The sequence below is a fragment of the Condylura cristata genome, unplaced genomic scaffold, assembly GCF_000260355.1.
Source record: "Condylura cristata isolate star-nosed mole 26May11 unplaced genomic scaffold, ConCri1.0 scaffold00015, whole genome shotgun sequence".
Lineage (NCBI taxonomy): Eukaryota > Metazoa > Chordata > Mammalia > Eulipotyphla > Talpidae > Condylura > Condylura cristata.
In genome coordinates this window covers 4,438,526-4,451,259 of record NW_004567116.1, presented here as the reverse complement: position 1 = coordinate 4,451,259, position 12,734 = coordinate 4,438,526, and the positions used below count along the sequence as shown (strand labels likewise).

The 12,734-nt window shown below is 60.0% G+C and overlaps 1 protein-coding gene across 1 annotated transcript in view; it reads right to left on the bottom strand.

The window, feature by feature from the left end:
- Positions 1–2,568: 2,568 nt before the first annotated feature.
- Positions 2,569–12,734, bottom strand: part of VWCE (von Willebrand factor C and EGF domains) — a 17,038-nt gene continuing 6,872 nt past the window's right edge. Inside the window, exons 7-16 of the mRNA XM_004683390.1 lie at positions 11,858–11,945; positions 11,418–11,497; positions 10,543–10,660; positions 9,973–10,058; positions 8,726–8,822; positions 7,689–7,771; positions 6,714–6,804; positions 6,553–6,635; positions 5,799–5,889; positions 2,569–3,206 (exon numbers count right to left, since the gene is read on the bottom strand). Coding sequence (XP_004683447.1) covers positions 2,569–3,206; positions 5,799–5,889; positions 6,553–6,635; positions 6,714–6,804; positions 7,689–7,771; positions 8,726–8,822; positions 9,973–10,058; positions 10,543–10,660; positions 11,418–11,497; positions 11,858–11,945 — 1,455 coding nt within the window. The remainder of the gene's footprint in view (positions 3,207–5,798; positions 5,890–6,552; positions 6,636–6,713; positions 6,805–7,688; positions 7,772–8,725; positions 8,823–9,972; positions 10,059–10,542; positions 10,661–11,417; positions 11,498–11,857; positions 11,946–12,734) is intronic.

The following is a 12,734-nucleotide window of genomic DNA, read 5'->3' as shown; positions in this document are numbered from 1 at the left end:
TGGAAATTGAGCTGTTCCACCCGGTCCTGCGTGTAGGTAGGTAACTATCACAACTGCTGTAAGAATCGTATCGTTATATGTGGCCATGGCTGGATTATGGAGTAAGGCCGTAAGTGCATGATGCTAGATGGTAGGCAGGTGGGTGAGCTGTAGTGCCCATGCCCCAGGCCTGCTCGGGGCACTCTCGAGCCCACTGTCCACGGCTGCACCATCTTCATGCAACACTTTGATAGCGCCCTCCCGGGCGAGAGAGTGCGATAAGCGAATGCCTGGTCATGGCGTTTGCAAAAAGGCGAGGAGCCTTGGGGGTTACCAAGCCCTGTGGTCTGGTGCCCTCGGTCCTTCCCTGCCTGGCCTGGCCCCCCTGCCCAGCACACCCACCTCCAGACCTTGGCACACACGCTGTTCTCTTTCCCCTGACCTAATGCCTGGCACCCTGCAGACTTCAGCTTAAACATCACTGGAGCAGTCCCCCAGCTTTGAGAGTGCCCTGGGGGCTCAGCCGCCTGCCCAGGCGGCTTCCAGGCCACCTACTGCCAGTGCTGGCCTCCGTGGGCCTCGCAGGGCCAGCTGCCAAGCACCCCCCGGGGCGCTGTTTCAGCCCTGCCAGGGCCGAGGCCACGATCCTGCAGCCACTGGCAGCCAGAGTAGGTGCTCAGTAATTGTTCGCCGGCTGAGTGATGAACTCAAGCTGCCCTTTTTAACAGATGTGTCCCCTCAATATTCTGTCCCTGTCATATTTCATCCGGGGACGAGCAGGTGAACTTCTCAGGTTTCTGGGGAGGAATGTTATGAGGTCTTGGGTCCTCGGCTGTGGCGGTTTTTCTGACACTTCTGGAGACCTCCTGGAAGTCAGGCGGGGAGCTAGGCTCTGGGGACGCAGGCAGGTGTCCTGGGACCGCCCTGTCTTCCTGCTCCTTCCTCCTCCCCCTCCTCAGCCTGGCAGCTGCAGGCCTCCCTCCCCTGCCTCCCCTCCCAGCCCCTCTTCCATTCCCTCACCCTGGGGTTCCTCCATCCAGAGTGGAAAGAGGCTCCCCACTAGACAGGCCACTTGCACTGTGGACCCCGCGCTGACATCTGCCCGACAACGCCCACTTTGCTCCTCCCGGTAAGAAGGAGTCACGTCTCTGTTCTACAGTCTCAGGCCTTGTCTTTGCTCATCTCCCCCTTTTGCTGGGGCCTGAGGGGCTCAGCACAGCTCCCCCATCTTTCATGCTTACCCAGGATGTTCATTTCATCTCAAGGCCTCCATCTAACCACCAGTGGAACGCAACCCCTCCCTGAAGGCAACTTCTCACATGTTGGTAGCCTCATTTATCTATCAAAACGAGACACACACATGTCTTGCAGCCCAGTCATTTCACTTCTGGGAATTCATCCTGAAAACAGACTTGCACACGTGCAAAAATGATGTCAGCACAGGGCTATTCTTCGTAGCGTCTTTTGTGAGCACAAGACTGGAAACCGCCCGGACGTCCAGCCACGAGGGATGATTCTACAGCTGACAGTACAGGGGTGTGGAGCCGGGGCCCAGCTGCAGAGAGGACACTGAGTGTCCTCTCTGGAGACAGGGGGTGTGGAGACAGGGGGCTGTCCCCGGACAAGGCAGGTGACCCCAGCGCCTAGCGTAGGAGCTTGATTATAAAGGAAAGTAATTGGACATGCATGTCCATCCTCTCGCCGGCATCTGACCCATGTGTGAGTACCAGAAGGGACCCCAGAACCAGAGGCCGCAGGAGATGTGGCTGGGGCAACGTCCCACCACAGGCAATTTGACGTATTTTAATTCTGGGCACCGACCATCGGCACGTTCCAAGTAAGCTGGTGAAAGGTATGCCTGAGCTCTGACCATCTCCCCTACTTAGCACCTACGGTGGCTGGTCTTCAAGCCCTTCAGCCAGTAGCCAGGCCAGCGTCAGGTCCTGGAGCCATGTCTGATGCTCTGACCGTCCCGGGGCTCCTCAGCCCCGTGACCCCGGCGCAGGCTAGGGGCACAGTGACCCCACGCTCAGGCCCTAAGCGTGAGATCCTGGGTAGGGGGAAATGCGGGCTGTGTTCACCCACGATCTAACACCCCTGCTTGGTGGGATCCAGACTTCGCTGAAAGGAGGAGTTCACATCGGAGCCGAAGACTTCGCTGAGTAGTTCACCTACGTGGGCCTGGAGTGACCTGTCCCCTTTCCAAAGGCGAGGTGACTGAGCAGGCGGCCCGGGTGGCGGGGACTGAGCTAGCCTTTAATCAGGAAACCTGGGGGGCAGACACAGAGGTGGTCCCATCCCACCCGCGGCCCAGGCCCCCCTGATTCTCTTCCTGCGGAGACGGGGCTCAGTGCCCACAACCCTCCTCCAAAGACAAGCGGGCCAGGCTGTCCAGGAGATGATGACCCGGGAGGACACTTCAGTTCTCACAGCACATTCCAAATGCTTCAGAACGAGGCTGTTGCGCCCCGGGGACTCGCCATCAAGCCAGGAGCCTGGGGGAGGTCTCAGGGTCGTGGCTCCCCGTCCCAGGGTCGCCCTGCAGCTCCCAGAGTTTTCTGTGTCCGGAGCCCCCAGGCACAGTCCTGCTTACTCAGCGGCCTCCTCCTCCATCAAGGACCCTGTGGGAGGTTCCTGTGGGCTGGCCGGGCCTGCGAGGGCCAACGAGAGCCTGGAGACGGTGGGAGAGAGTCTAGGAGGCCTCAGGAAGGTGGTGGGGTTCTCAGAGGGGCTGGGAATTGTGGAGGAAAAGGTGGGAGCTTCCGTCGGGGCGGTGGCAGGCAGAGAAGGCTGTCCAGGTGCCTCCTGGGCCCCGGAGGCCGAGGGGGCCGGTTCTGGTGTACCAGGAGTTGTTCCAGGAGCCCCGGGGGAAGCTGGAGGCAGAGAGGAGGCTCCTGCAGGGACCGAAGGCCCTGGGGAGGGGCGAGGGGGGCGGGAGGTGCCGTGCGCCCCAGGGAGCGTGTCTCCTGGCCCCAAAGGGGCTGGGGGAGAGGCCTGGGCTCCTGAGGGGCTCGTGGTGAAAGTGTGCGCCCGGGTCAGGTTCCCTCCGAACAGGAGCTGGAAGAGCTGGAGAGCCGGCCTCTGAGGCGCCCCTGTGGGGGGATCCAGGCAGGAGCTACAGTTGACAGGGGCCTCGGTGTCTCCCCGGGGGCTCTGGGCCACTTGGCTGAACTCCGAGGCTCCGCGAGGGGACAGCTCCCTCCTTTCTTCCAGAAGAAACAGCGAATCTAGAGAGGAGGGAAGTAAGACACGGCGGTGCTCCCCGGTGGGGGCCACGGTGGGGCCTCCGAGGACAGGGGTCATGCTCTGTCCTCTGAGAGTGGCCCCCAAAGGGCGCGTGAAGGCAGGGCACCAGCGGCTCTGCCGGGCATTGCTGTGTGCCCTGTGTAAGGCGAGCGACTCCTGGCGCCTCCGCACCCCCATCGGCAAGGGGCAGAGTAGGGCAGCAGGAGGCCGCCCCAAGGGCCCAGTCCAGCGGGGCCTGGAAGCCCAGTCCAGGCGAGCAGACACCAGGGGCATCTGGTTAAGATGCCCAGTGCGGGGGGCAGGGCCGTGGGGCCCTGAGGGGCCTAAAGCCGTTCCGAGGAATAAACTCTATTGAAAAAAACGCTCTTTCCATCTTGGCCTGGAGCCTGGCACACGTGGGAGAAGAACCAGGGAAGGAAGAGGCCGAGCGGGACAGGGCGAGAGTGAAGAGCCAGAGAAGCAGCAGGTGGGGGGGGTAGGGGGGCTCCCCGGACATCGAGCAGAGGAGAGCCGGGAGATGGGAGTTCTCAAGTCACCCACAGGGCGATCACAGCCCTGGGAAGAGGCCGCGCCCGCTGGCTGTGCTCTCCGCGTGTTAGCTGGACAGACGTGGACGGAGCCCTCAGACAGCAGTGACAGGGCCTCCCTGGGGCCCGGGGCTACGGCTCAGCACTGGCACCGCGAACCCTGAGTCCCCTCCCTGGCCGGAGGGACCCCCACGGCGCAGCAGACCCTTCCTGTCTCCCGCTGCTCCCCTCAGCAGTGGATTCCAGTCATCTGCCTGTTCTGCTCCCCACTCTGTCTCTGGGGAATCCTCTCACCCACCACACCTCTGGCCTGCACCCCAGTTCTTCTACACCAAAAAAAATATTTAAAAGAAAGCACTTAGTCTCTAATGACTCCAAGGACACAGCACCTCTTCTAGCCCAACACCCTTCAAGGCAGCTCTCCTCAGGGAGGGGGAGGAAGAGGCCTGAGACATGCACCCCTCTCTCTGGGCCTCGGTTTCCCCATCTGGAGGCCGGGAAGGACTCTGAAGGCTTCGCTCCAGCACCAACTCGAGACTTAACAAGAACATGGCGGCCGTGCTGGGGGCTGCTGGCACCCATTTCTTTCTTTTCCTCCTTCGCCTTATCTTTTTTGGTTTTGTTTCTTTTTCCTAGTTAATCTTTTTTTTTTTTTTCCAAAATTTTTGCCCCAGGAGTGATACAGGTAAAGTCTGATTACATCGTCTCACACCTCCAGGCAGACTCCCCCTCTGGAAAGCGGGGAGAACAACCCCCCACCACCTGCTGAGGTGCCTGTGGGTAAAGTGACGGAGAAGCTGTCATTGTAGAAGCCTCTGAAGTCCAGGATCCCCATGCAGCCCGGCCCCTTCGGAGGTCACAGGGGTGAAACAGACGTTTCATACCAGAAGAAATCCGGGCCCCAGGTCAGCAGGAAGACTCCCGTCTCCCTGGAACTTTAAAAAACATCCCGTGAAGTAACTTCCAGCTTCAAAATAAGTACCCGGGGCTGCCGCGCCTGAGTGGGGACGTCGCCCAGCGGCTCGGGGTGCGTCTAACAGCAGGGGCTGGGAGGGTCTTTGATGACGTGCACAGCCCGGTCACCCTGCACTCGGGGAGCCAGCGCATGTCGGTCGCGCCTCGGCAAGAAGGGGACCCGCCGTCCTCAAGGCTCGTTCTGGACATGCCAATGTGAAAAACCAGATTCAAAGTGTGGCCAGACGATGGCGAGCTGACTCCCTCCTTCTCCGGGACCCTGATTTCCTCTGGATTCTCTAGGATCCAGGTGGTTGTGTCACCTGCCAGTCAGAGGCATCACCAAGCCGCTCCCCCTTGCCCTTTGACCCTATTCACCCCCTATTCACCAGAGGGTCCAAACACAGCTCACGAATTTTAAAAGGAAAAAAAGGGGGCTGACGAGCTGCCGTCCATGATGGAAGGAACAAAATAAAACGGGGCCCTCCCTGGTGGCGCAGCGGGTTACAGCACAGCACTGGGATGCTAAAGCCACTGCAGCATGAGTTCGATCCCCGCCTGCCCCGGAAACACGAAGGACAGAGAAAGAGAAGACTCAGGAGTCTAGTGAACTCTGGGCTCACTTCTTGGTTCTACCGCCAATCAGCTATGTGACCTTGGACTCGCCACCCCACCTCTCTGAGCCTCACCTGGGAGATGGGGAGGAAAAGGTCCCTGTCTCAAAGCTGCTGTGAGACGGAGAAAGATGAGGACGTTCCCTGAGGGCTCAACGAGCACTCAACACACACTAGCTGCCAGTCTTCTGCAAAGTTGGTTCAGTTCCCAACATGTTACTACTTAGGGACAAAGGAAGCGGAAGAAGAGACGACAAGCAGACACTGCAGAAGGAAAAGGAACAGCAGACCCCTGCCGGGCAGCCCGTCACGGCCAGCGTCGGTGACCAGGGCCAGCGCCAGCCCATCCCACACACGCTGTGTGGCCAAGAGCCAGCCACGCGCCCTCTCTGAGAAGGATTCTCACACGCAGCCCTTCGACACGCTCCATGCTTCTGGGCAGAGAAGCGAGGGCATCCCCAGCACCAAGCCCCGTTACCTGGGCAGGACGAGCAGCAGTCGCCCGGGCGCACGGCGGGGTCTGTGCAGGCCTGGTGGCAGGGGACCCTCTCACAGCTCACCTCTCCCAGCTGCGGAGCAGAAGGACACTCTGAGGAGGCGCAGGACACCCCCCGAGCAGCACCCTGGGGTGCAGTCCCGGCTGTTGTCTTGCTGCCCGGAGTTCCTGCTGGTTAGGCAGGGGCCCCTCACCAGGGCAAAAGTCCAGGTATGAGGAACCTGCTGAAAACAGCAGCAGGTCTGCGGCCAGATAGCGAGACCAGCTAGAACACCTTCCCCCAGGGTTAGCAGGAGTTGGGTAAGAACAGGGAAAGGAGATGGGGGCTCTGATGAGCAGGAACACTGGCGCCCCCGGGCAACGCCCGGTCACTCCAGCCTGGCAGGCACCAGGCGATGCCGCCTCCGATGTGCCCTGCCTGCGTGCACACACCCCCGGGCGCTGGCCCGTCTTCCCTGACGCTGGCTCTAGGCAAGTACGAGACGGCCCTCCCTGCGGGCTGCCTCACTGCTCCACGGCCCCTACAGGGACGTGCTCCCATCCCGCACTGCAACCCGCGCCGCCGCCCCACGAGGCGGCAAGCTCAGGCACCCGCAGCAGGACCCACAGGGAGACCCTGGGCCAGAGGGTGCAAGGCCTAGGCTCCCCTGAGCAGCAGGGCCAAGCAGTCGCCGTGGGTGCCTGGAAGCAGCCAACCCTCGACTCGGCAGGTGACTCAGACCCGAGCCCCACTCACCTGGCAGGTGCACTGGGTGCAGGGCTCGTCGTCCAAGGTGAACACCTGGCCATTCACCACCTTCCGGCCCTCGTAGTTGCAGTCTGTGGGGGCAGAGGAGAGGCCGTGAGAGCAGAGGCCCACCCGGGAGCCTCGGCCGTGGGGCGGCGGGTCCCACTCACCTCGGCACACGGGGCAGCACTCCTCGTCGGGGTGGAAAGGGTAGGTGCAGGTGATGGGGCAGTCCACGGGCGAGCAGGCCACTGTGCCCAGCTGCAAGACACAGGAGACACTCAGTGCCCTTTATCCTGGGGATGCCGCGGGAGGACGGGTGCCCCTCACGCCACGCGGCAGGGAGAGGTAGTTCACCCACAGGGCCGAGGGCCTGCCTCGTCCGTGGAGTCCATCTGTCAACAGGTACCACCTGCTGAACAGGTCCACAAGCCACCCAGGATAGGTGAGCCCCCAAAAACAGGAGAAGGAGGGACCCAGAAGCCGAAGCTCCTGGAAGCCGGTGGCCCTCAGGGCCAGAGCTGCCACCCTGCGGCCCCAGATCCCGGCAGAGGCATCCCTCATCCGGCCAAGAAGTTCCGTCCCACATTAAGCGTTTCCAGCATGTTGAGCAATAAAGACTGACCCCTGTTTTCCAGCCCCCCAGGGATGCTGCTATCTACTGGGGAGATAGCCTGCTCCACGAGGCAAAGGGGTCGAGCCCCTGAGCTCCAGATGACTAGCTGTGGGGTTTTGAGCAGGTGCCTCTGTCTCTCTTGCCACCTGGCAGTGCCCACCCGAGGCTCCTCCTGCAGCTGAACTGAGGGTCACACTCACGGCGAGAGTCAGCCAGCGTGACCACATCAGAGCTTCCGGTAATGAGCCCCGGGCTTGTAACACTCACCTCCACCTGCATGAGAATCCCGGGGCCCTACTTATACCACGAGGAGCCCCCAAGGTGCTGTCCGGTCACCCAGAAGCAGAGGACTTTGGCTGTGTGAAGTTAAACTATTTCTCTGCCTGAGGGGGAAGGTTCAAGGACATGGCTTGCACAAGAAGCCAGAGGCAGCCCCTCCTGAGGTCTCTGGGTTTTGCACCCAAGTCAGGAGCCAATATGGCCCCTGGGGAGCTCCAGCAGCCAGGGGTCAGGGCTGGGAGGCCCGTACCAGGCAGATGCAGCTCAGACACGGATCCAGCACGGACGGGAAGGTCTCATTGTTGTAGAAGATTCTGCCTGTGTATGTGCAGCCTGCAGGAGAGAACTCGTGCTCAGCACCACAGGGGGTGGGGGAGGGGGTGGCGCCAGACTGGCCAGGGCGAAAGTCTGAGGCTTATCTGGACAGCAAAGGCCAGGCCCACCGCCCCCAGGCCTGCCTGGTTTCAGCAAGGGCGCCACAGTCCTTTCACTTCAGGGTTCTCTGCCCCCCCCAGGAAAGAGTCCCTTCCTCACTTCTCCCAGGGAGGAGACACCACCAGCTCCGGAATCACACCACCCCCTCTGCTCTCCCCGCCCTGCCAAGCCCCACCTTCCAGAATATTCCCTCCCACCTCTCCCCCTCTGCTTCCCAAGGCCCCCCAGGACCCATCTCAGTGCTACCACTGGATGATACTGACCATATGCTGATAAGTATAGGAGAAGGTGACGGGCTGGTAGGAAATATTTTATATAAGAAAATACATATACTAAATACCTACTGTGGGTTAGATGCAGCTCTATGCTACAGGCATGTTAGATAACAGTACTATATCAGGAAAAGACACAATCCGTGAGGGATCACGGTCCATTTCTACTGCTTTTATCTGCTTTCTGCAGTTCTCAATAGAAGGCTATTTTTGAAATAATGGAAAAGGAAAAAATGATTAAAAAATCAAGTTCCACCTTGACAGTCTCACTGTCCTGTGCCGCAGGCCTCATGCCTTGTGGCCCCTTGCAGCGGGACTGTCCACTCTGCAGAGTTTCACACCTGTTTTTAGCACCCAGACCGGCCTGCCTCGGGCAAGCGGCTTCAGCTCTCAGAGCCTAAGTTTCCTGGTCTGTATAACGGGGTGCCCACCAGTCACGGCTGGCCTGACATGAAGCTTGTGTGTGGTGCTTAGTACGAAGGAGCCTGGTATAGCGCAAGCCTGGACTGGAGAGCTCCCTGAGGATCCTACCACAGCAGGTGGGGGGTCAGTGCAGCCCCCCAGCGGGGGCAGGAATTACCTGCTGAACAGTCTGGGCAGCACTGTCCAGGGATCCGAATCGGGTGAGGGCAGGAGTCCACACAGTCCGTCCTCTGGCAGTTCACTGAGCCGTCTGCCTGAGGAAGGAGGGGCTTCACTAACACCCCACCTCCACCCACTCCACCCGCCCAGCACCCCCCAAAGAAAGGGCAGCTACAAACTGGCCAAGCCGTGTCCTCAGGGCACCATGATGAAGTGGGGGAGGGCGTCTCCCCCAAAGTGCACCAGTTACTTGGAAAAGGGGGTGTTAGCCTTCCAGGAAGGCTTCCCATAGGCTAGGAGGGGGAGGTCAGAGTTGGGGTTTGGTCTCCCTGGCTCCCTCTCAGCAGCTGCAGCTGAGGTTGCGCCATCACCCCCTCCAAATTCTTCTCTTAGCACTTCCCTGGAACCCAGGCTCACCCCAAATCTATGGAGTACAATAAAATCCTATTTTATTAGAAAACTATTCTACCGGAAATGTCTATGTCAGAAAACAGAAGTGCTATAGAATTTTCTTTTCTTTCCTAAGAATCTGCTTGTGAAGTTTTGTGTTACTTTTCCTACTAAGAGTGGCTTGTTTCAGTCAAAAAGGAGAAAAAAGCCAGCACAGACACTTTCCTCCAGCTCTGATTCCAGAGACATTTCCAAATGTTGTGGAGATCCAAGGCTTTTTAACAAACGGTGTGTCAAAGGTACTAGGGCTTCTCACACACTCATGCCACATGAGATGCCAGGGGATTCAAGTGCAGATTCTGAGCAGGGGTGAGGGCACACTTGCCACTGCTCCTGGTTCCCAGGCTCCTGGCGATGCTGACACCATGGCTGGGGCAGACCCTCATGTTAAGGAATAAAGCTCTAAACTCCAAGGCACTAAAAACTCTTTCAAAGTAGAAAGGAAAACCAACAAAGAGCTACAATGACTATGTCTCCTGGTGGGCAGTCGTATTTGCATTTCTGTCCACCTACCCTTGCCTTTTTGATGACAGGTCATGTGATTTGCATTATTAAAAGAATTGTTGCAATTTCACAGCAAAGACCTGAGTGATACAGCCCTGAGCTGCCTCTCCTCCCTCCATCCTCCAGACGCCTAGTTCCATCTCCTCTGCCAGCAGCTCCCTACACAAGTCAGTGTGTCTCACACCATGTCTGAGGCAGGATGTCCCCAAAAATGGATAGGGCGATGAGGGTGGGGTGGGCCAGCGAAGGACAGCGGGGAAAGCAGCTGAAGGCGCGCAGGTTGTCATTCACCTGGCAGATGCATAACTCACAGGGATCACCAGGAGACCAGATCTGTCCGATCGGAAACTCAACCCCGTTGTCATCGAGAGAGCAGCCTGGCCAGGGGCAGGTGAAGGAGAAAGCGTAGGTGAGTAGAAACACAGAGGATGGCTGTGAATGCCCGCCAGAGTTCCAGCACCATCCCTCCAAGCTCACACACCTCAGCTCACCCATAACGGGTCAGTGGCTCCCAAGATGCACCCTCAACCTTGCCCACTGTACCCCAGTACTGCCCTCAGCTGCCTGCCTGGCTCCCTGACTCAGGGAATCTTCACAGACACTGTCACACAAAGGTGAGCTTACACAGCCAGACAAACATACTACATACACAGAGACCACACACAGACATCCATGCAGATTAACACACATGCAAACATACACACACGCATGCAAACTTCAGATACACACTGGCACAGGCACACTCCATGGAGACACACAAAAGAACACGCATTCACACAAGCACACAAAAACAGATACACACACGCACTCAGTTACCCTCACACACACTGTCTCAGCAGGCGCAGCCTGGGCGGCCCTCACCTGTCGTGGGCATGGGGTCCCGGCAGGTGAAGCAGCACTGTCCAGGACCCAGCCACCACTCCTCCCGGGGACAGTCCAGCTCCGGACACGGCGTGAAGGAGCACTCCACCTCCCCATTCTGGAGAGAACCAGAGGGAGAGGGCCAGTGAGGGCAGCTCCCAGCTAGGCCTCCTGACGCAAAGGAGGCAGTGCAGGCAGCCAGCACCCCCAAAATGGTGATGAAAAGCTCTCAGGGAGCATCAGGAGAAGATGGGGGGAGGTGGAAGAGACCCCGGGAGGGGTGGCCCTCCCCGCTACAGCCTCCAGCACCTTACCCTCACTCCGGCAGCCGCTTCCTGCTCCCACTCCAACCCCCTCTCCTGAGCCACAGCACTTGCTCGACCACCCATGTGCTTTCATTACTCCACCACGTAACCAGCCCCTCAGCAGCCTCTGGCCTGCATGGCTGAGTCTGAGGCAGAGGCTGTCCCCCATGACAGACCCCTTCCCCCTAAGTTCTGTCTCCTGGGCTGACGGCGCCCTGGATGGTTCCCTCACTCCCAGCAAGGGAGTCTGTGCAACAGATTGGCCCTGGGGTGGAGGGGCGCAGCTCCTCCCTAGACGGTGCCCAGCAGCCCCAGCACCTCCCTCCAAGAGGGCGTCCCCGAAGCTGACAGTCGGGCAAAGAGCCTGCCCTGTCCACTGCCCACCTAGGCCACGGGCCCCCAGGTGAGCCTGTGCTCCCCACCCCCGGCCTGTTCCAGGCACAGCTGGAGGGGGCTTCCGGAGACCACCGGGAGGCTGGGGAATGCGGGTGTCCACGCGCTCTCCTGCCTGTCTCCCTTCCGCTGTGGCCATAGATGGGGGCCCCCCGGGCCCCCTCACTCAGCCCCTACCTGGCAGACACAGGTGGTGCACTCATCGGCACTCAGCACAGCCCCGTCTGCGTACCATCGGCCGTGGAAGTAACACCGCACTGTGGGGAGAGGGAAACGTGCTCAGGTCTCTGGGGGTGGGGGGCAGAAGAAACAGGACAGGTGGGTGGAGGGCCCTGGGAAATGTAGCACCTGTCCTCGGTCCTCCAGCACCCCCAAACCGGGGCACCCAAGTATCTTCCCCCTTTGAGCCCAGAATGGGAAACACGCTGCACCTAAAACCTGGCAGGGGGGAAATCACATGCGAAATAAGGTCCGTGACAATGAAGGCAGGGGAAGCCCTGAATAACCTCCACTCTCCTTCCTCTCTCCTCCACTCGCCCTGCTCCAACACATCCTCAAGTGACACCCCAACCCCCAACGGACAAAAAAAGTCAAGCCCAGCCCCGAGAGTCACTTACTGGGAACACAAGTACAGCAATGCGATGGCGGAGAGCTGTGGCAGGGCCCGGGAGGACACTCAGGGGACATGCAGGACACGTTTCCAGCCTGAGGAGACGAGGCAGCGGGGGGGGGGGGGGGCATCGGACCAGCTCATCCCTACTGCACCCACGCCTGAGACCCCAGTTCAGCAAAAGCCTCCTCGGGAGCCCCAGCCCGGTGCCCTCGGTCACAGCAAGGCTGGCCTGCAGGGGCTGGACCGGGATCTCGCACGTGGCCAACAACAGCCCTGTTGCCCAGAGAGCAGAGAAAGGAGGGGCCTGGCCGACACCCCCCCCGCAGCCCCTCCCACCGCACATGTTCCCGGGAAACCCTGGAAAGACGGGGAGACCAGAGCAGAGGTGACGTCTCCGAGACAGCGCCTGGGCATCTGCCTTTGGGACCAGGCCACACAACTGGTTGTTGAAAGATTTACGTTTCAAGATAAAATGTAAAAGCCCGCAGGGCCCGGACTCTGGAGCCGGCACACGTGAGGTCCAGCGTCTGCACCAGACACCGGTCAGCAGACGGCAGGCAAATGACAGGCCTCTCCGAGCTCACTGTCCCTCTCTGTGGCACAGGCTGAACCAGGCACCTCCCTCAGGGCTGCTGAGTGGGCCTGAGGTCGCCCCGAAAGTGCTGGCGGCCGCAGGCCCCAGGGAGACTTACACAGGGCAGCGGGCTGCCCAGATCTCCCCAATTTATACCGCAGCGTCCACCGCCCCTGCCAGGCCAGGGCCCGCTGTTGCGATGGGCAGAGAGCGGCAAGGAGGGCGTGGGCAGAGACAAAGGCAGACCCTGGCTCCGATCCCAGCTCTGCTTCGGCCCAGCCTCAGCATTTCCATCTGCAGAGTGGGG